The sequence below is a fragment of the Antechinus flavipes genome, chromosome 3 (assembly GCF_016432865.1).
Source record: "Antechinus flavipes isolate AdamAnt ecotype Samford, QLD, Australia chromosome 3, AdamAnt_v2, whole genome shotgun sequence".
NCBI classification, from domain to species: Eukaryota; Metazoa; Chordata; class Mammalia; order Dasyuromorphia; family Dasyuridae; genus Antechinus; species Antechinus flavipes.
In genome coordinates, this window is record NC_067400.1 from 624,687,067 (window position 1) to 624,706,286 (window position 19,220).

A 19,220-nucleotide genomic window follows, 5' to 3' on the forward strand; every position below is an offset into this window, starting at 1 on the left:
CGTCTCTCTGGGTTCTTGCTTAGGGCAGGAGGGGGAGGGAAGGCCAGGCGGCCTTTGAAGCGCAGCACGAGGGGGACAGGGGTTTGTTAGACGGAGGCAGAGGCCCTGAGGTGAGGGGCTCGCGGGCCCTTCCCGGTGGGTTCGTCTTTGTCTCCGCGGCCTCGCGGGCAGAGGGCAGCGCTTTCCGTGTGTATCCGAGCCTCCTAGCACGTGTCCACTCTCCCGGCCACTGCGGCCACCGCTAGGACACCCCGTGTCGTGCATAGCGTTAAGTGCAGACGGGGTGGGGGTGGGGGTGCACGCAGCGTTTAAGGGCAGACGGAGGGGAAGGGGGGCGGGGCGGGCAGGGTGTGTAGCTCGTCTCTCGGAGCCAGGTGAGCTCCTGAAGGGGCTGGCTGCCAGGAACAAAAACACGGCCCGGAGACGGGTGGGCGAAGACCCCGTGGTGTGGCGTAGGGTCAGGCTGGTAGGAGCACAGACGGGGCGGAGCCTGATCCAGTCTTTGCGTCTAGTGCCTGCCTCGCTTTACCGAGAAGGCAGACGAGGCCCAGGGAGGTGGGGCGGAGTCTCGGGAGCCCGCACCTGGCGCCCCGAGCCGGCAGGGGCGGAGCCCGATGACATGGGGCGGGGCGCGGAGGGATCTTCGGAGCTGCGCTGCGCCCTATATCCGCGCCCGCTTGCGGGGGACGCCTCATTTCCTTTCTCTCCACCTGCCACAGCAATTCGCCCACAGACCGTCGCTCGCCCTCCTCGGGCCATGGCCCTGTAGCTCCGTCCCGCCGCCCCTGCCGCGCTTCGGCGCCTCCCGCGCTCGGCCTCTCGGCTCCCTCAGCTTCTGCCGCCTCCTTCACCACCGGGGCCTTCGCCCTCCGTCGCAGCCATGGAGTGAGTACCGGGGCGCGCCTTCCCGCCCGTATCTGTGCAGAGTCCCCGACGCCTCCTCGACTCCCGGGAGGATGGACTTGGGACTGCAGGGCTGCGTTTAGTTTGGGCGCGCTCAGTCTGGACGCATGGGCAGTTCTCCGTTACCTGCCTTACCCTATACAACGCACCTGTCAAGGAGGGGGTGGGGTTTGGTAAAAGTCTGCGGAGCGGTTTTTTGGAGGGGGCGGAGCTTTATAGAGCCCTTCTAGACAGAAGCCCGGACTTATGGAACGATCTTTGGGGAAGGGGCGGAGCTCTCAGGAGCCGAGGTCGGGAGGAGCGGGCTTTGTAGAGTGTTTTATGGAGAGGGGCGGAACTTCTAGAGTCGCCCCTTCAGGCGGGCGGGTGGAGCCTTTTGTGGAGGAGGCGGGACCTTACAGGAGGGCAGGGAGGGGTGGGCCTCCAAGGCATACAGGGCCGGGTTTATAGGAAGCCATTGAGGAGGGGGTGATGCGTGGGGCGGGGGCGGGCTTAGGGACAGACACTTGGAGAATGGTGGGTGGGACCCTGACTGGAATTCCTCTGGGAAAGGGCGGGGCCTAGCGTGTAGCTCCTGTGTGCTGGGGGGGGCGGTTCTCTTTAGCCAATGGGCTGAAGGAGGATACTGGTCCTTAGCCCCGCCTTCACACCTTCAGGTAAACAGCTTTGCCTCAGCCAATGGGCAAGAGGAGGCGGAGCTTCATCTCCCCCCTTCTTCCCATAGGTTCTCCGCCTCTGCCACCCTCCCGCTGAGCAGCTTTCACCCTCATCGGAGCCTCCTCCAGCTGGGTCTTGCCTCGGCCTCCACGTGCTCGCCCCATCTTCGAAGCCCAGGCCCACGCAGTCCTGGCCGCCATGTCTCTCCTGGCGGCCCTGGGGCTGGAGCTGGACAGGGCCCTGCTCCCAGCTAGCGGGCTGGGCTGGCGGGTGGACTACGGGAAGCTCCCCCTGGCCCCGGCCCCCCTGGGTCCCTATGAGGCCCTGGGGGGGGATCTGGAGGGGGGGCTTCCCGGGGGTAGCGAGCCCCTGGCAGGTAAGGCAGAGGGGAGGAAGGGGGGGGGCAGGGTGGAGGACCTTCCCTGCCTGACCCCTGCCCCTCCCCCGTCTAGGTGACGGCTTCTCGGACTGGATGACAGAGCGAGTGGACTTCACTGCCCTGCTCCCCCTGGAGCCCCCCGCAGCCCCCGGTGCCCTCCCGCCACCATCTCCATCTCCTTCCCCTCCAGACCTTGAGGCCATGGCCTCCCTGCTGAAGAAGGAGCTGGAGCAGATGGAGGACTTCTTCTTGGATGCTCCTCTCCCACCCCCCTCCCCTGTGCCTGTAACCCTTCCTCTGCCCCCCTTTGACCTCCCCCAAGCTCCTCTGGATACCCTTGATCTATTGACCTTCTACTGTGGTGGGGAGCCCGGGCGGGGTGAGGGGGAAGGCGGGGAGGTCTTTCGAGCACCCCTGCCCACCCCACCTCCCCCTCGGCCGGCCCCTTACCCAGTGCCCCCCTCAAGGGGAGACCGAAAACAGAAAAAGCGTGACCAGAACAAGTCAGCTGCACTCAGGTACCGCCAAAGGAAACGGGCAGAGGGGGAGGCCTTGGAGGGCGAGTGCCAGGGGCTGGAGGCCCGCAACCGGGAGCTGCGGGAGCGGGCCGAGTCGGTGGAGCGCGAGATCCAGTACGTGAAGGACCTGCTCATCGAGGTGTACAAGGCGCGAAGCCAGAGGCTGAGGAGCACTTAGGGGCCGCCCTGCTCTCGGGCTTCCTCTCCCCTGGTGGGCCAGGGCCGGCCTTTGCAAGCCAGTGCCTATTTCTCTAAATAGACCTTGGTTAAGGCCGCGGGCCCTGACCTCAGGAAAGAAGTCAAGGGGGAGCTTCCCCTCCAAACCTGGGGCTCTTATTTGAAGATTAGGCCGCTGGGGGGTGGTTGGGCAGGGATGGTGGTGGTGGGTTTTGACCGGGAGACTTGAGGGGGGACCTGGACCTAAGGCTTTGTAACTAATAAACGAATAGACTGTCCTGGGCTCTGTATGTCTGTGTCTTTGGGGGGCTGCGGAATCCCAAGAGGGGCCCATCCCCTGCGTTCAGACCTTGCTGTAGAGTGGCACCCCCTTCCCTTCCCCCACACAGTCAGTCCGTGGCTCTGGAGTCCCAAAGTTTTATTGGTCATAGGTAGCACCCGTGCTCTGCTCCCCAAGGCAGGCTGGGGGAGCTAATAGAAACCTTCAGGATCAAAGTCGGAGGCCTCCAAGTCCTGCTGGTTCTGAATCTGTTGCTGCTTCTTATACAGGCCGGCCACCTATGGGGGGACACAAGCAAAGCCATGAAGCCTAGTGTGCCAGGCCTCGCCCCCCCCCCCAGCCTTTCCCCCCAATACCTGGGCACTGGAAGTCGCCTCTTCTGGTTTCTTGTCTTTTCGAACTTGGACAAATCGGGGGAAGCGCAGGGAGATGCCCTTGTCACTCTCCACCTGGGGGGGGGGGACGGACAGTAGGACGCCAGCATTAACGACTGGCCAGTGACCCCTCCCCCTTCAGTGGCCTTGCTTCCCTGCCCAGCCAACAAGCTCTGGTTAAGTCACCCGTGTGCTAAAGCCCCTACTACGTACAGGTGCTGGGCGAGAACGGGCACCTCACACCCCCCTCACTTGACCCTCACAAGCTGGGGAGCAGGTGCTATCGCCTCCATTCTACGGTTGAACAAAGTGAGGCAGACTTGTCCGGGGCCGCGCAGCCCGTGTCTGAGGCCACATTTGGGCTCGGGGCTTCCCGATCTCAGGCTCTCTCCACTTGGCCGCCTCATTGCCCAGATTCTCCCCCGTGGGATCCCGGCTCCCCGGGACTCACAAGCGGCGCTCTTCCCAGCCGGGGGCCCCAAAGCTGAGCCACAGGGAAAGCCCGCGTGCTGAGCGGGTGGAAGGGCTCCCGGGGCATCAGATTTGTCCCGTTTGGGGGAGTTTCCCCGAGGGGGGCCGTGGGGCTGCGATGGCCCCTCGGTCAGACCTTTTCTCCTGAGGCAAACTCTGCTCTCACACTCACCAATCCTCGGGCTGCTGAATAGATCGGGGAGAGCGAGAGATCAGCACATTTGACCTCCCACACAGTGGTCGGCTCCAGCCAGTGGTCGGGGGGTACGGCCCCTTCAGCCCGGACGTAGGAACGAGGAGCAGGAATCACGAGGGCCTGGGGAGGGGCCGGAGGGTCAGGTCAGGGAGGGGAAAGGGTCGCTGGTGGCATTGGGGACCAGCTGGGAGGTGAGCAGCAGGGCCTGGTGTGAAAGCCAGCTGGGGATTTGGGATTAGACCCAGAGGTCAGCAGCAGGGGCAGGGGCACAGATGGGGGGCAGCAGGGGCATGGGCACGGATGGGGGGCAGCAGGAGCAGGGGCACAGATGGGGGGCAGCAGGGGCATGGGCAGGGGAGCAGCAGAGACATGGGCACGGATGGGGAGCAGCAGGAGCACGGGCAGGGGAGCAGCAGGGACATGGGCACAGATGGAGAGCAGCAGGAGCACGGGCAGGGGAGCAGCAGGGACATGGGCACAGATGGAGAGCAGCAGGAGCACGGGCACAGATGGGGGGCAGCAGGGGAACGGGCAGGGGAGCAGCAGATGCTCCAGCTGCCTCCTCGGCTCTTACCTGGAGGCTCTGATAATGTTCCTCCAATTCTTCGTCGCTGAAGCCCGTGCCCAGCTGAGGGGAGGGAGGAGGAAGGAAAGCTTGTCAGGAGCAGGCAGCCTCTGCCGGCCCAAGAGCAGGCCCCTGGCAGGTGAGCAGAGGGAGCGAGCCCGGCTGCGCCCCGAGATGCCAGAGTGAGGGCATCAGAGTCCCTCCTGCTCGCCCAGGGCCCTGTGCCCCCGCCCTGCCCCACGGGCATCTCCCCACCTTGCAGATGGCCTGGAATTCTTCACTGTCCTCATCGAAGGCCGCCAGCAAGAAGCCCCCGTAGCGCCCGGCCCGCTTTCCCCGGCCCAGATAGGCCCCGATCACCACCAGGTCCAGGGTGTCACCGACGCCTTCCAGATAGTCCTTCTTCAGCTGGTTACGGAGGAGAGAACTCAGGGGGAGGGGCCTGGGGGGCCTGGAATGCGGGGAGCAGGGAGGATGGAGGCTGTGGGGAGGTGGGATCAGAGCGGTCCCGAGGACGGTCCCTCTGTGGACAATGGGCAGCGCGGGGGGGCACGGTCACCTTGAGCCAGTTGTGGGACCTCTTGGCAATCTCATAGGTGGCGTTGGTTTCAAGGGTCTTGACCATGAGGCCCTCGCAGGAATCTGGATGGGAGACAGACGCCCATGAGCCCCCTCCCCGGCCGCGGGAGCGGCCGCCCCGGGCCCGGGCCCCTCGCTACCTTTCACTGACTGCTCCAGGAAGTCGGCGATCTGCTCCGTGTCCTCCGTGTCCAGAGACGTGGCGAAAACGAACTCGCCCTCCGTCTCGATGAAGTTCTCTCGGAGCAGCTGCCGCCTCCGGGACAGCGGCTCCCGCACCAGGGACTGTGGGGAGAAGAGGGCTGGGGGGAGGGGCCGGCCCAGAGGGGCGCAGGGGCGCCGGCTGGGGGGTGGGGGGCTGCCTTACCTGCCCGTTGAGGTAGATGAGGTCGAAGGCGTACAGACATACTTGGACCTGGATGTCTGACTCCTCCACTTCCTGCGGGGAGGAAGGGGGCCCAGGCCCCAGAGGTCAGAGGATGAGGCTGGGCCGGGGGGGGGAAGAGCTGGGTGGGGGGTTGGGGGAAGGGCCGGCACGGGGGCGCACCTTGCGCTTTCGGGTGCTGAGCACCTGGAAGGGCTGAATCTGCTTCTTGGCCCGGTCCCAGGCCACGGCCTCCGAGTCCAGGATGCAGGAGAGGACGGAGGGACGCTTCATCTGCGCGAGGGGCAGAGCGTTACGGCCGAGGCCGCGTCCCTGGCCCGGTCCCGCCCAGCCGCCCCCCGCCCGCCCCCACCTTGGGGACGCGCCTGATGACGTCCGGGTATCGGCCCGTGTTGTCCTCCTGGTTGCGGCTGAATATCTTCACGTCCCCGTTGTCCAGGACGTGGATCTGCAGGGGCAGAAGGGGCGCTGGGGGGGCCAGGCTCAGCCACCAGAGAGGAGGGAGGGGGGGCCTCCCCCGCCCCCATCCCGGGCCCGTCCCTCTTGTTCGCACGGGCCCCCGGGCCGTACCTGGGCTCTCTGCCCGTCGTACTTGTATTCGCACGTGAAGGCCGACTCCTCGAAGCGCTTCAGCACCTCCCCGATGCCCCGGGTGGGGTGGGCCAGCATGGGCTTCAGGGGCACCCCTGGGGGCAGAACCAGAGCAAGAGTGAGGCAGACCGGCTCTCGCCGCTGCCGGGGACCGAGGCACGGGGGCTGGGGGGGCCCCGCGGCTCACCTGGGGTCAGCTGGCAGTGCTGGGGCAGCTGGTCCAGGCCGTGCTTGAGCAGGGCAGGGACGATCAGGTCCAAGTCGGGCACCTCGCTGGGGGAAGGGCGAGGACGCGGCTTAGTGGGGCGCGCCGATGGCCCCCCGTCCCCCCCCCCCCCCCCGCCCGGGTGTCACTCACCAGAAGGTCTGCTTCAGGATCAGTCCTTTCTCCTCCAGCCAGGACTTTCTGGCTTCGGCCGACTTGCCCTTCCCAGCATCCACCACGGCGGGGGGGAACTCTGGGGGAAAGACCAGCCCGGCTTTGAGACCCTCGGCCCCCAGGGCCTCACCAGGGGACGTGGGCCCAAGGGCACGGGAGGCCCGGCAGTCCGAGGGGGCCCGAGCGAGCTTACCTTGGCCGGGGGGCGTGAGGCTCACGGCCTGGGCCAGCGCGGCCAGCACCGACTGCTCGGCGAGTCCCAGGCGCAGCCGCCCGCTCAGGGCCCTGTGGGAGAAGGGGATGCGTCCCTGGGCCGGGCAGGGGGTCTTCCGGGGCCCCAAGTCCCCGCCCCTGGCCTGGGCACCTCCCCCCATCCTACCTGGCGATGAAGCGGGCCTCCGAGTGCCGGCAGGCCACGAACAAGCCTTTGATGATGTCGATCTTCTTTGATGTGGACTGTGGGGGAGGAGGAGGGGGAGGCGGGCGCTGGCTGCAGCCCGAGGTCACTTATGGCCCGGGCGCCCCCTTCCCCCAGACACTCCCACGGCTGGACCCGGGAGGGCGAGCCCCAGCCCCCGCCCCCCGTGCCACAGAGGAGCCGGGCGGCGTGCGGGAGTGGGCAGGGACACTCACGGCGCTGCCTGTGAGGTGGGCGATGTCCCGGAGCTTGCCTAGCACGCCGGCGGCCGTCAGGTGGGGCAGGGGCAGCATGGTGCGCTGGGTGCTGCGGCTGGCCTCCACCACCAGCCCCACGTCCCCCCGTTCTGCCATCTCGGCCCGGATGGTGTCCAGCTGCCGCCCTGGGGGTGGGAGGGCAGGAGGCTGCGGGTGAGCTGCGAGTGGGGCCGCTCCCCTGTGCCCGTGGTCAGTCCCCCCCCCATTCCGTGACTGCTCCCCCCGTGCCCGTGGTCAGTCTCCCCCCGTGCCCGTGGTCAGTCCCCTCCATGCCCGTGACTGCTCCCCCCATGCCCGTGGTCAGTCCCCCCCCGTGCCCATGGTCAGTCCCCCCCCCGTGCCCGTGGCCCGTCCCCCTCCGTGCCCGTGACTGCTCCCCCCATGCCCGTGGTCAGTCCCCCCCCATGCCCGTGGTCAGTCCCCCCCCCGTGCCCATGGTCAGTCCCCCCCCGTGCCCGTGGTCAGTCCCCCCCGTGCCCGTGGTCAGTCCCCCCCCATGCCCGTGACTGCTCCCCCCGTGCCCGTGGTCAGTCCCCCCCCATGCCCGTGACTGCTCCCCCCGTGCCCGTGGTCAGTCCCCCCCCATGCCCGTGACTGCTCCCCCCGTGCCTGTGGTCAGTCCCCCCCCATGCCTGTGGTCACTCCCCTCCATGCCCGTGACTGCTCCCCCCGTGCCCGTGGTCAGTCCCCCCCCATGCCCGTGACTGCTCCCCCCGTGCCCGTGGTCACTCCCCCCCCCCCCCCCCATGCCCGTGGTCAGTCCCCCCCCCATGCCCATGGTCAGTCCCCCCGCGCCCGCTCCCACGCTCACTGACCTGTGGCTTGAGCCACGGCCTTGAGGAGGACGCCGTCCCCGACGCCGAGCTCCAGGCCCTGCTGGGGGGGGCCCAGCTGGTTCAGACTCAGGTAGAGGACGGGGAGAAGGTCTGCGGGGGACAGGGCGACCACGGAGCGCAGGAGGTTGCTCAGCATCTCCACCATCCGGAGCCTGCCGGGGGGCAAAGGGCCGCAGGGTGAGGACGCGGCGCGGGGCAACGGGCCAAGGAGGCTCCCCGGGAGGCTTGGGGCCTGGGGGGGGGGGCACAGAGGGCAGCTGGTGACGGGCCGGTCTGAGGGAGGGGGACGAGGCCGGGGCTCACCGAGCAGAGACTTCCTCGATTTTCTCAAAGGTTCGCGCCACAGCGAGGTAGGGGACCCTATGGGAAGCGGGGGTCAGCGGGGAAGGGACCTGCCCAGGGCACGGCAGCCCCCTTCCCCACGCCGCCCAAGACTTTGGGGGCCGGCCTGCGAGCACTCGGTAAGCACCCGCCGTGTGCCAGGCTCTGGGAGTAACGGGGACCCCGGGACGCGCCCCCCGCCAGCGCACTACGGAGGGCAGGACCTTCCCGGGCCCTCACCTCTGCCCTGGCTTCCAGCAGGCGTCGTCGACGGGGTGATAGCCGCTCTTAGACGGGTTGTAGGCGGCCGGGTCTGGGGCCCTGCGGCAGAGAGAAGCGGGGGCTGGGGAGCCGGCTCTCTCCACCTCCCCCGAGGGCTCCTGGGGCCCCCCCCCCGGCACAGTAAGGCTCGGGCCAGAGCCAGGGAGCCCCCCGAGACCAACTTACGCGCCGGACGCCTCCTCTGCGGCCCTCCCCGCCTCAGCCTCCTGCGGGGCCTGTTTTGCTGCTGCTGGTTTTCGGGGGGCTGTGAGAGAAATGTGACTCTGGGGGGAGGCTCCCTGCCCTTCAGACCCCCCGCCGGGTTCGGACAATCCTCCGCCGACCAGAGACCGGCGGGCTCAGCCCAGGGACGAGACGCTCACCAAAAAAGCTGCTGAAGGCCTTGGGGGCCGCGCTGGGCGCCTTGGGGGGGGTCTCGGGGGGGGCCTCCGGTGCTTGCACGGGTGCCTTGGTGGGAGCCTTGGGCGCCTTCGCGTGCGCCTTGCCGGAAGCCTTGGGCGCCTTGGTGCGCGCCCCGGCGGATGCCTTGGGTACCCGGGCGGGCGCCTCTCCTTCCCTGGCCTCCTCAGCGGCCTCCCCCAAGGCCTCCCTGGGAGGCTGCTCCCCGCCCTCAGCCTCGGGGACCGGTGGGGGCTGCTCCGGGCTCCTTCCCCCACTCTTCCCCCCCTCCCCCTTATGCCTCTTGGGCTCACTGCTCTCCGGGTCCTCGGGCAGCTCCTGCAGCTTCCGCTTGGGCACCTGTTTCCGAGCTGAGGGAGGGCACACCCCGGGGGGGGGTCAGTGTCAGGGCGGGCCTTGTGTGCCCCCGAGCCCCCCCCACGGTTACAGAGGGGAGGCTGGGCAGCAGGGCCGCAGCTGGGCGCCTCGGAAGGGGGTCCCGGGCCCCTACCTGTGCGGCGCTTGGGGATCCCCGCTGGGGAGACGCTGCTGGGGGACGTGTCTGAGGGGGAGCGGCTGGCGCTGGCTGCAGAGGGTCCGCTGGGCTCCTGCGGGGGGAGGGGCAGAGTGGGTGTGGGCAGCTCCTGGGGGCCTGGAAAGCTGGGGGGAGGGGCAGCTACCTCTTCTCGGGGGGCCGCCTCCTCGGGCTCCTCGTCATCCTCCTCGCCTTCGCTGCCCAGGACTCGGGGCGCCCTCCTCGCCAGCCGCTTCACGGGGGACTCGCTCTCCGACTCCCCGCCATTCCTCTCCTTCAGGGCAGCCCTGGGGGGGGCAGGAAGGGGTAAGAGGCAGGGCCAGGACGCCCACTCCCCCACAGAACTGCCCCCGGGGCCCCACTCACTTGGGGGCTGGCTCTCGTTCCCTGCTGCTTTTGGGGGGCTCCTCCTGCTTCTTCACTTTGTCCCCACTCATGGGCTGGAAAAACGATCTGCGGGAGAAAGGCCAGGCTGGCGGTGGGGAGGGGCTGCACCCAGGGTTGGGAGTGGCCCCCAAGGTAGGGGGGGAGAGGGAGTCAGGGGCTGGGCCCCGGCAGGGGAGGGGGGATGGCAGGAGGGGGAGGGGCTGATCCTGGCAGGAGAGGGGGGAGGGGCTGGGTCCTGGAAGGGGAGAGGGGATGGCAGGAGGGGGAGGGGCTGGGCCTGGCAGGGGCGTGGGGATGGCAGGAGGGGGAGGGGCTGGGCCTGGCAGGGGAGGGGGAGGGGCTGGCCCTGGCAGGGTAGGTGAGAGGGTCTGGGCCTGGCAGGGGCGGGGGAAGGGCAAGGACGCAGCCTCCTGGGGTCCTCACTTGATGGATCGCTGCATGGCGGCTCCGGGGGCTTCTCTCTGCTGCCTCCTGTAAACCAGAGCAGGCGCTGGGGACGGCGGGGGGCACCTGGCACTGCCCCGCTCCGTGGCCCGCTGTCCTCCGCCTCGGGTCGGACCCTCCCGCCCCGCTCCCTGTAGGGGGCGCCCTCCCCGATGCCCCCTGACTCCCGGGGCTTTGTGGACTGCCTGCCGCCTATCCTGGGCCCTGCCTGTCACTGGAAGCATTTATTAGGCACCTGCTGTGTGCGGAGGCGGACAGAAGCAGAAGGGCCCGGCCCTGTCCTCACCGAGCTTACAGTCTAAGGGGAGCACGTGACTACAGGCTCGGCCACAACGCCGGAGGGAGGGAGGGGCGACTTGACCGACCCGCTGCGGGGGTCACAGCCTCTACGACGGCCCAGGGCCCGAGGGGGGCGGGGGACACCCGGACCCAGGGGCAGACGGGGCATTCGAGGCTGACGAGGCTCCACCCCACAGCTCGGGCGTCAGTTCTCTTCTGGGGCGTTCAAGGTCTCCCCCTCCCCCCCACCTCGGCCGGCTCCGGCTGGCGCATGCGCAGAGACCCTCGCTCCTTTTCCTCCCTCTGCCAGCTGCGGCCACGGTCCGGCCGGCCTGGAGCATGCGCACATGGTTGTGTATGTGTTGGTGCGTTGTGTCAGTACGTCTTTCTGTGTCGTTTGTCCCCCCACGAGCTGACCTCCTTTCGCGTGACGCTGCCGAGACTCCAACTCCGGCTCCGAGAAAGGTTCAGGCTCCGCTCCCGCAAAGGCTCCAGTTCCGGCTCCGGCTCCACTCCCCTAGCACAACTTCGCGCCTCAACTTTCGCGCGCTGAGACGCTGGGGCCGAGTGACGTCACGGGACAGAGCCCGCCCCTTCTCTTCGCGGGACACGCTGGGAGTTGTAGTCTGGCAAAGGGGGTGGGGCAGCTCTCGGACGAGAAGCTGGGGGTTGGGTTAGGCCGAGGTTCCTGGACAGTCGCTCGCGGGGCACGATGGGAAGAAGGACAAGCACCGTCCCAGAGGAAGAGAAACAAGGCATTCTGGGAAGAGGGACGGGCCAGGCGCCTGGCCTCGCGGGGCATTGTGGGAGGGTCCAAGCCGTCAGGAGCCGTTCGTTCTGGCTCTGAGCGGGCGGGAGGGGTGAGTGATGGGGAGGGAGAGAGAAGGGAGAGATGCACATCTGGAGGGAGGGTGGTCACAGCTGGAAGCTGCGGGGGTGGTGCACGGTGGGAGACTCCACATCTGGGAGAAGAGAAATGGAGCAGCTGGATGTCGGAGTGCCACATCTGTGGGAGGGAGGGGCACAGCTGGAAGCCCGACACGCTCCGTCTGGGGGAGGGAGGGGCACAGCTGGGGGCAGGCGTGCCCCATCTAGGGGAGGGAGGGGCACAGCTGGGTGCCGGCACGCTCCGTCTGGAGAGGGCGGGGCAAAGCGGGCTAGAGGGGGGATGGTCGGAGCCCCGCAGGAGGCAGGGCTAGGGTCCCCAGGACTAACTCCAGGTTCAGGATCTGCCATCTTGGGGGGCGTGGAGCCTCCCTCCCTAGCCTGCCCAGTGGTCAGTACTGAGTCAGGGTCGCTCCTGAGCTAACCTCCCTCTTGACTTCTGACTCTCTGGCAGCTTCCCCAGGATGGAGGAGGAACTGGAAGCAGAGCCCGAGCCCGGGCGAGGACTGGAGCTGGAGCCGCAGTTGGAGCCAGAGGCGGAGCCAGAGGCGCAGCCGGAGCCAGAGCCGGTGCTTGAGCCAGGACGAGAGCTGGGGCTTGAACCCCAGCCGGAGCCCGAGCCCGAGCCCCATCCGGAGCCAGTGTTGGATCCAGAGCTAGAGTCCCAGCTGGAGCCAGAATCAGAGCCAGAATCAGAGCCCCAGCTGGAGCTGGAAGGGGAGCTCAGACAGGAGCCAGGGCTGGAGCCGGCGCAGGAGCCAGAGCCGAGGTCGGCCTGGGCCGAGGCCACCGCGGCCCAGGAGGAGCGGGAGCTGCAGGACCGGGAGTTCTTCTCGTGGGCCGAGTTCAGCCGCTTCTTCGACGCCTGGTGTCAGCAGCACCGGGCCCTCTTCTTCGTCAAGAGCTCCATGCACCTGGCCAAATGCCGCTGGGCCCTGGACACCCAGCTCCACGCGCTCATCGACGTCCTCAAATACAGCTACGTGCGGCTGGTCTGCAAGGACGTGCGGGCCCCGGCGGGGCGGCCGGGCCTGGCGGGGTGAGAGGCGGGCGGGGGGCTGGCGCTTCTGCCTTGATGCCCCTCCCCCTTGGCTGCGGGAAGGGCGCAGAGTTCTCTTGCTCCCGCGCGTCGGTTCCGTTCAGTACGCGGTGCCGTGTACCCGCTTGGCCTCCAGCGAGACCCAAAGGCCACCTTGCTTCAGTGGTTCCCCTTTCCACTTCCCTTCCACGGCTACTCATTGCCCACGAATAAAGTTTAACCTCCCCCAGTGAGGCCCTTCCAGCCTCCCGGCCCATCCTTAAGTACCGGGACTCTCCTAGAGAAATGGTGTGGAGGCAGAGTGGGCGGGTCACTCCAGGGAGGCACTTCTCTGGGCCCCTTACCCTGCCCCCTCAGGCCCTGGCCAGCTCCACATCTCTCTGCTTTGCTCACTCTTTCCCATGTGCCCCATTGCTGGGCGCCGTCCTGCGCTCAGGATAGTTGAGGCATCTTCTGGGGTTCCCATGGTCATTTCTAGGGCTTCCACGGGCCAGGAGCTTGCCCCCAGTGTCTCCTGTCTTGGGGCCCCCCTCCTTTACACTGATGGCCGCCCCCAAGGTCTTGGGATGCCTTTTGTGTCCGATTGGATCCTCGTGCTCTTGTGGGCAGGTCACACCGGCTCTTCTGTGGCCCCGAATTGATTTTAGGATTCTCTTATTGCATTTCCTTTTGAAATAAGGCCCCCAAGACTGTTTCAGCACGACCGGGGGGGAGGCAGAAGCAGGACTTGGGCAGGGATCTGTGGGTTTAGGAAGAAGAAATGCTCCAAGATTAGAGAGAGGGAAGCATTGATTCTGGTGGGAGGAAGACGGGGAACATTGGAGCTTTGTGGAGGGGATGGTAAAGGGAGTCTAGATTGGGACAGACGCGCCCACTTGTGGGGTAGTTATGGAGTGTTATCTGGCCAGTAGGGAGAGGCCAAAAGGCAGCGTAAGTCCGGTGATCAGAGAGGGCGCTTTAGGACGAGAGGAAGAAGGCTGGATTGGGAGTCAGCGTTCGATCCCCGGCCCTCACTGGCCGTCCATTTCTTCTTCTGTGAAAGGATGGCATCGAGCGATGTGCCCTTTAGCCCTCTTCCAGCCCTAAAGCCTGGGAGGCGGGCGGCCGGGTGACCTCTCCCTGTCCCTCTCTTCTGACAGGAGTCCCCAGACGGGCTGCCCAGCTTTCATCATCCTGAAGCTCAGCCCCCTCCGGGACCGCCTGGTGGTGACCGAGTGCCACCTGACCCATTCACACCCCGCCTGCCCACTGGAGTTTGCCTACTATTTCCGCCCGGGCCATCTTCTCGCCAACGCCTGCCTCCCCGTCCGCACCACCAACAAGATCTCCAAGCAGTTTGTGGCCCCCGCGGACATCCACCGCCTCCTGTCCTACTGCAAGAGCCGGGACCACGGTGTCCTCGATGCCCTGCATGTCTTGGAGGGGCTCTTCCAGGCTGACCCGGAGGCCAAGGTGCTAGCTTCGCATGGGGCAGGCAGAAGGGGCGGGGGGACCGGGGCAGGGGGGCTGGAGCCGGAGCCTGGCTCTGATCCTTGGGTGGGCCGAGGGGAGGAAGAGATCAAGGGCGCTGCCTGGGGGGCTTTGGCGGGGAGCCGCTGTGGGTGTTCTTGGGGAAGAAGAGGGGTGGGGGTGGCAGGGTGACTGGAGTTGGGGGGCGAGGGCCGGCTCTTCCCAGGGTGGTGATGAGCATCTCTGAGAGCTCAGGGACATGTTGCGGGGGAGTGGGAAGGGCCCTAGATGCTGAGTTCCTGTGAGTGCTCCCCCTGGGGGGCCGGTCTGTGCATGGGAAGAGCCTTGCCCCATCTGGATGGGGATGAGGGACGAACTCCCTTTGCTCCGTTTGGCTCCATAAGGCAGAGCAGGAGGAGGAACGGGCAGGGAAACGCAGACAGTTTGGGTTTGCTGTAAGGAGCCGGCTTCCCGCCATCCCAGACTGGAATGGGCGACCGCTTCCCTCTCCCTGGGGTCTTGAAGCAGAGGCTGCTGCCCGTTGACATCTCTTTGGGTACTAGTTGGACTGAATGCCCCAGAGGGCCTTGGGCGCTCTGGGGACCTCTCTCTGCCTCAGTATCTGTTTATTCACTGAGGAGTTGGGCTGGCTGTTCTGTTCCTTCTGACACTTGACCTGGGATCCCATGATCCCTTTCCACTCTGAGGTTCCCTGGGATGATCATGTCTCATTTTACAGAAGGAAACTGAGGCCCAGACTGTGGCAGAGACCGGGACGCCTCAAGGCCCCATTTTTCCAGCTAAGGGAATGACTGAATTTGGGGAGAACTTTGGTTCTCAGTAAGCAGCTTTAGTGCTGACGGGGAGAGATGATCTCTTGGTCACACCAGGAGCTGTGTATGTGCGCGCACCATTGGTGCCAGCGTGGCACATGCCCCCTGGGCACTGGTCCCCCTAACTACCCTCCCCCTGGCCCGGGCCCTCTACCCGAGGTGCACTGGAGAGGCTGGAGGAGGAGCTGACTAATCGCACCCCGCCTCGTAATGTTGGGCAAGTCCTCCCCTTCCCAGGCCTGGGCCGTTGGATTACGGGCAAGCTGGGCTAGTTAGCCCCAATGCCGTCACCCCCAAGGCGCTACTGACAGGGACCAGTGTTCCAACGGAGAGTCCGTCAGGCAGGAGGAGGGAGACGTGCCAAGGGCCAGAATCCCTAATTTTTAGCCACGGGGCTTGTTAGGAGGGCAGCGGGTAAGGGAGCCAGCGGAAGCCTGGAGAGGGAGCCGGGCAACTGCCCGTCCCGGGCCCTTGGTCAGGCGAAGGCACACGTGGGTCCGGGGTGGGAACGGGAGTACTTGTGGGTACTCGGCTGTGGGAATGTGGAGAGGGTGGGCACAGTTGTGTGTGTCTGGGCCACCCCCAGACCGTCCGTGCGTGTGCAGGCAGGGATTCGGGCACGTGGGCCGGGCAAAGGCTGAGATGAGGGGGAGGGGCTGCGGCCCTCGGGCGTGGGCATGGGCTTGAGCCGCGCCCGGGAGAGAAGGAGCCGCCGTCCTTGCGCGTCCCGTGGATGGGGCCGGGGCGGGACCTTCCGGTGTCCCGTGGGCTCGGAGCCCCCGCCTCCCCGTGTGCCTGCGGGAGCCGCGGGTCTGACTCTCCGCCCCTCCCCCCCAGGTGAAGCTGGTGTTCGTGGAGGACCAAGCCGTGGTGGAGACGGTCTTCTTCCTGACGTCCCCCATGATGGCCCTGCTCCGCCGCTTCCCCCTCATGCTGTTCTTCGACAGGCTCCCCGGGCTGCAGGGCACCTTCGACCTGGCCACCGTGCTGTGCGTGGACGACCGCGGGCGCGGGCGCGAGGTGGCCTGCTGCCTCACGCGCCAGACCTCCCCGGGCCTCCTGCGCTTCACGCTGGCCTCGCTGGTGCAGAGCGTCCCCGAGATCAAGGGCCGCGTGCGCTGCGTCACCGTGGGGCCCGAGGTGGGCACGCAGCTGGAGGCCGTGCGCGAGCTGCTGCCGGGCGCGCGCGTGCAGATCTGCCGCGTGCAGGTGCTGGAGACGCTCTTCAGCAAGGCGCAGGAGCTGGGCGGCGCGGGGGAGGACCCGGGGCTCTGGCCGCTGCTCTGCCGCCTGGCCGGGGCCGCCTCGGCCGCCGCCTACATGGAGGCGCTGGCCGAGCTGCGCGCCACCTGCCCGGCCGCCTTCGTGGACTACTTCGAGCGCAGCTGGGCGCCCCGCAGGGCCATGTGGGTGCGCCTGTGGGCCTTCGAGACGGCCCGCAACGTGGACGCCTGCGCCCTGGTGCGCGGGCACCGGCAGCGCCTGCTGCGCGGCCTCAGCCCCTCGCCCACGGTGGCCCAGTGCATCCGCGACCTGGTGGCCCTGCAGCGGGGCCACGGGGACGGGGAGGGGCCGGCGGGCGACGAGGGCCCGGCCAAGGCCCCTCCCAGCGGCCCCGGGGCGGGGCTGGAGAACGGCGGCAGGTGGGGGGCGCAGTGGGGGGATCGAGGCGGGCGGGGGATGCGGGCGGGGGAAGGAGCCGCGCAGTCGGGGGACAGGGGACCGAGACTGGGGGGCTTCCAGGGAGGAGAGCCCGGGGACAGGGCCGAGTGGGGGGCGCGTTTCGGGGAGAGAGACGTGCAGCTTGTGGACGGAGGGGAGAAGGAGACGCAGTTGGGAGACAGGGGGATGTTCTTGTGGGAAAGAAGCGGCCACTTAGGAGACCGGGAGGAGAGGGCCCGGCAGCCTGGGGGAGGCGGCGTCCAGTTGGGGGAGCGAGGAGAGAGGGGGCTGCCTTTGTGGGAGAGAGGCGTGCCGCTGGGGAGCAGAGGGGAGCGGAGGCTGCCGCTGGGAGACAGAGGGGAGAGGGGCTTCCGTCTGTGGGAGCGAGGCGTTCAGTTAGGGAGCAGAGAGGCGAGCAGGACGCAGTTGGGAGACGGCGACGTACAGCTGGTGGTCGGAGGGGAACGGACAGAATGGGCTGCGGGGGGCCTTCAGCTGGACGCCAGGGGGGACAGGGGGCCGCGTTTGTGGGATGGAGGGCAGACGATGCAGCTGGGGGACAGAGAGGAGCCCGGGGCCGCCTTCGGGGAGCTTCAGGGAAGAGGGAGGGCGGGCGGGGTTGCGGAGGAGAGGCTGGGAGCCCGGAAGCGGCCCCGAAGTTCCTCGGAGGAGGAAGATTGGGAGCTGCTGTCCAGATTCCGGGCCGTGTGCGGGCCAGAACTGGCCGGCCTGGTGGCTGAGGAGCTGACCTTTGCCCGGCAGCACGGGGTCAGGGGCTTCCGCTGGACTGGCTCGGGCTACACTCTGCAGGACGGGACCTCGGACTTCCTCCTGGACGCGGCGCTGACGCGCTGCAGCTGCTCCATCCACGCCGCCCGCCACCTCCCCTGCCGACACCTCTTTGCTGCCCGCCTGGTGGTGGGGGCCGCCCTGTTCCACATGGACCTGCTCAGGGACAGCTGGGGAGGGGCCCCCGAGCCTTGAGCCTCGCACTTCTGCCCCCTGCGCCTCCCGCCACCAGGAGTGAGGGTGCTCACGCGCCGAGGTCCCCAAAGCAGGGAGCTCCCTTTTAGCCTCCCTTGGGGAAGGACAAGTGCTTGGAGATCCCCAGCCCATCCCCTGCGTGGTGGACAGAACGATTCCTCCGCGGCGGCCATAGAATTCTTCCCCCTTCCTATCCCCCTAGAGGAATGGAAAAGGTGATGGCTGAGGGATGGGGGCAGAAGAGGATTAAGATGAGGAAGGAAAGAGAGGCTGGGTTGGGGGAGGGAGCGAAAGGAGACGGGAGACGAGGAGAGCCGAAGGTGAGAGTACGGGAGGAGCCGGTTAGCTGGCTCCCTCACGGGGTCCCCCATCCAGCCCAGGGCTGCTGGGCCGGGAGGGAGGAGAGAGCGGGAAAGATTGTGGGCGCCGAGTTTGGCCAGGGGGATCTCCGGGGCCGCCCCGCAGGAAGAGTGCGAGAGCGCATCTCCGTTCGCCCAAGAAGGGCTCTTTCTGGTGAGCGAGGATGCGGGGGAGGGGCTACATGGGGGCGGGGCTTTGCATCCCCTCCAATCCCAAGCATTTCCAGAGTTCCTCTCGGGTGGCAGGCAAGGGGAAAAAAAACAAGAAAAAAGAAAAAAAAAAAAAAAAGCTAGCTTTCCCTCGTAGAGCTTAAGTTCCCCTGGGGCCGCTAGCCCTCCCACCCACCGGTCTGAGTCCCGTGCGCTCCGTACCGAGCCCTAGGCCTGGTTGGGGGCGGGGCTTCTATTGCTTCTGCCATGAGTTAAATCTGGGAAATCTCAGAATATCTTGTGTCTCCTCGGGCTCCGCAAATGTGGGTAGTTGGGTTCCCCGCACAGACACTCCAGGTAACAAATGGATTTTTTCAGGGACTTGTTAGTTTCCTCCATTTGTATCCTAGGAGTAAGCTGTGGGATTGAATTGATTCTGAGCAAGTCCCTTTCATTGGGCCTCAGTTTCCTCATCGGTAAAATGGGAGCGTTTAATGGATGGTCTATAGGACGTTTGAAGCCCTCCATCCTATAAAATTCTATAGAATGATCGATAAATGGGATTGAGCTGTGGGGGCTGGAGTGCTTGGAAAAAGCACAGAGATTTGGGGTTTCCGGGGCTCTAGACCCTGTAGTTCCTTCTGTCTCCCTGGTTCCCGTGGGTGGTAAACATCCAGAAAGCAGCAGGATTCTAGCTGATAAGACTAAACTGAGGGAGGGGCCCGTTAATGGCCAGGGCTTCCTTGCTCCTACATTCAGAGCTCCCATCACCAGGGGATTAGAGCATTTAGTGCTAGGAGGGAGTGACAGACACCCTTTAATTTCCTGAATACTAGAGAGAAGTAGTAAGCAGAGCCCACATTTGAAACCAGCATATCTAACTTCAAATCCAGTGCCCTTTTCACCGTATTCCTCTGAAAACTGGGCTGTAGGATGGAATGGAAGAGATGAGACCCGGATGGGGCATCTTGGAACATGGAAGGAGGTTTGGCTTGGTCCTCAGCCCGATCCCACTGTCCTTGTGATGCTCATTGATCTCTAGTAAACTTCTTTGGGCCTGGTACATCAGTGTCTTAATCGATTGTGTCCTTGGTTTGCTGATTGAGCTTTTCCACGGGGTAAGGAGGATTTACCAAACCCTAGGCCTCGGGCTAGGTAGCTCTGAAGGTTGGGCTGGGGAGTAGATCATCACATAAACCTGAGCTGGCTGCCTCCTCTAAGTGATATGACCCAAGCAAGTTCCAATCCAGCAGGAGCCAGAAAAGACC

At 66.4% G+C, this 19,220-nt stretch overlaps 3 protein-coding genes across 6 annotated transcripts; 2 read left to right on the forward strand and 1 right to left on the reverse strand.

The window, feature by feature from the left end:
* Nucleotides 1–629: 629 nt before the first annotated feature.
* Nucleotides 630–2,912, forward strand: ATF5 (activating transcription factor 5). Its single transcript, XM_051989854.1, has 3 exons — nt 630–885; nt 1,628–1,936; nt 2,013–2,912. The coding sequence occupies exons 2-3, from the start codon at nt 1,759–1,761 to the stop codon at nt 2,633–2,635; spliced, it is 801 nt and encodes a 266-aa protein (XP_051845814.1). The 5' UTR covers nt 630–885; nt 1,628–1,758; the 3' UTR covers nt 2,636–2,912.
* Nucleotides 2,913–3,035: 123 nt separating this feature from the next.
* Nucleotides 3,036–11,117, reverse strand: LIG1 (DNA ligase 1). 3 transcript variants are annotated; one of them, XM_051989846.1, is made up of 25 exons: nt 11,009–11,117; nt 10,292–10,339; nt 9,848–9,934; nt 9,458–9,768; nt 8,931–9,317; nt 8,734–8,812; nt 8,527–8,607; nt 8,269–8,325; nt 7,945–8,117; nt 7,088–7,254; nt 6,834–6,910; nt 6,648–6,739; nt 6,434–6,533; nt 6,263–6,348; nt 6,055–6,170; nt 5,837–5,932; nt 5,647–5,757; nt 5,467–5,538; nt 5,240–5,384; nt 5,080–5,162; nt 4,776–4,928; nt 4,530–4,583; nt 3,932–4,075; nt 3,271–3,363; nt 3,036–3,192 (listed from the first exon to the last, which is right to left on the reverse strand). In XM_051989846.1, exons 2-25 carry the CDS (start codon nt 10,306–10,308, stop codon nt 3,106–3,108), a joined length of 2,868 nt encoding a protein of 955 aa, XP_051845806.1. In that variant the 5' UTR covers nt 10,309–10,339; nt 11,009–11,117; the 3' UTR covers nt 3,036–3,105. The 3 variants fall into 3 exon arrangements, with proteins under 3 accessions (XP_051845806.1, XP_051845808.1, XP_051845807.1); XM_051989848.1 differs by lacking the exon at nt 11,009–11,117 and adding an exon at nt 10,599–10,851; XM_051989847.1 differs by lacking the exon at nt 11,009–11,117 and adding an exon at nt 10,548–10,851.
* A 104-nt stretch (nt 11,118–11,221) lies between these two features.
* ZSWIM9 (zinc finger SWIM-type containing 9) lies at nt 11,222–19,015 on the forward strand. 2 transcript variants are annotated; one of them, XM_051989849.1, is made up of 4 exons: nt 11,222–11,451; nt 11,931–12,515; nt 13,655–13,967; nt 15,635–19,015. In XM_051989849.1, exons 2-4 carry the CDS (start codon nt 11,941–11,943, stop codon nt 17,441–17,443), a joined length of 2,697 nt encoding a protein of 898 aa, XP_051845809.1. In that variant the 5' UTR covers nt 11,222–11,451; nt 11,931–11,940; the 3' UTR covers nt 17,444–19,015. The 2 variants fall into 2 exon arrangements, with proteins under 2 accessions (XP_051845809.1, XP_051845810.1); XM_051989850.1 differs by lacking the exon at nt 11,222–11,451 and having other exon boundaries at nt 11,790–12,515.
* Nucleotides 19,016–19,220: the final 205 nt, after the last annotated feature.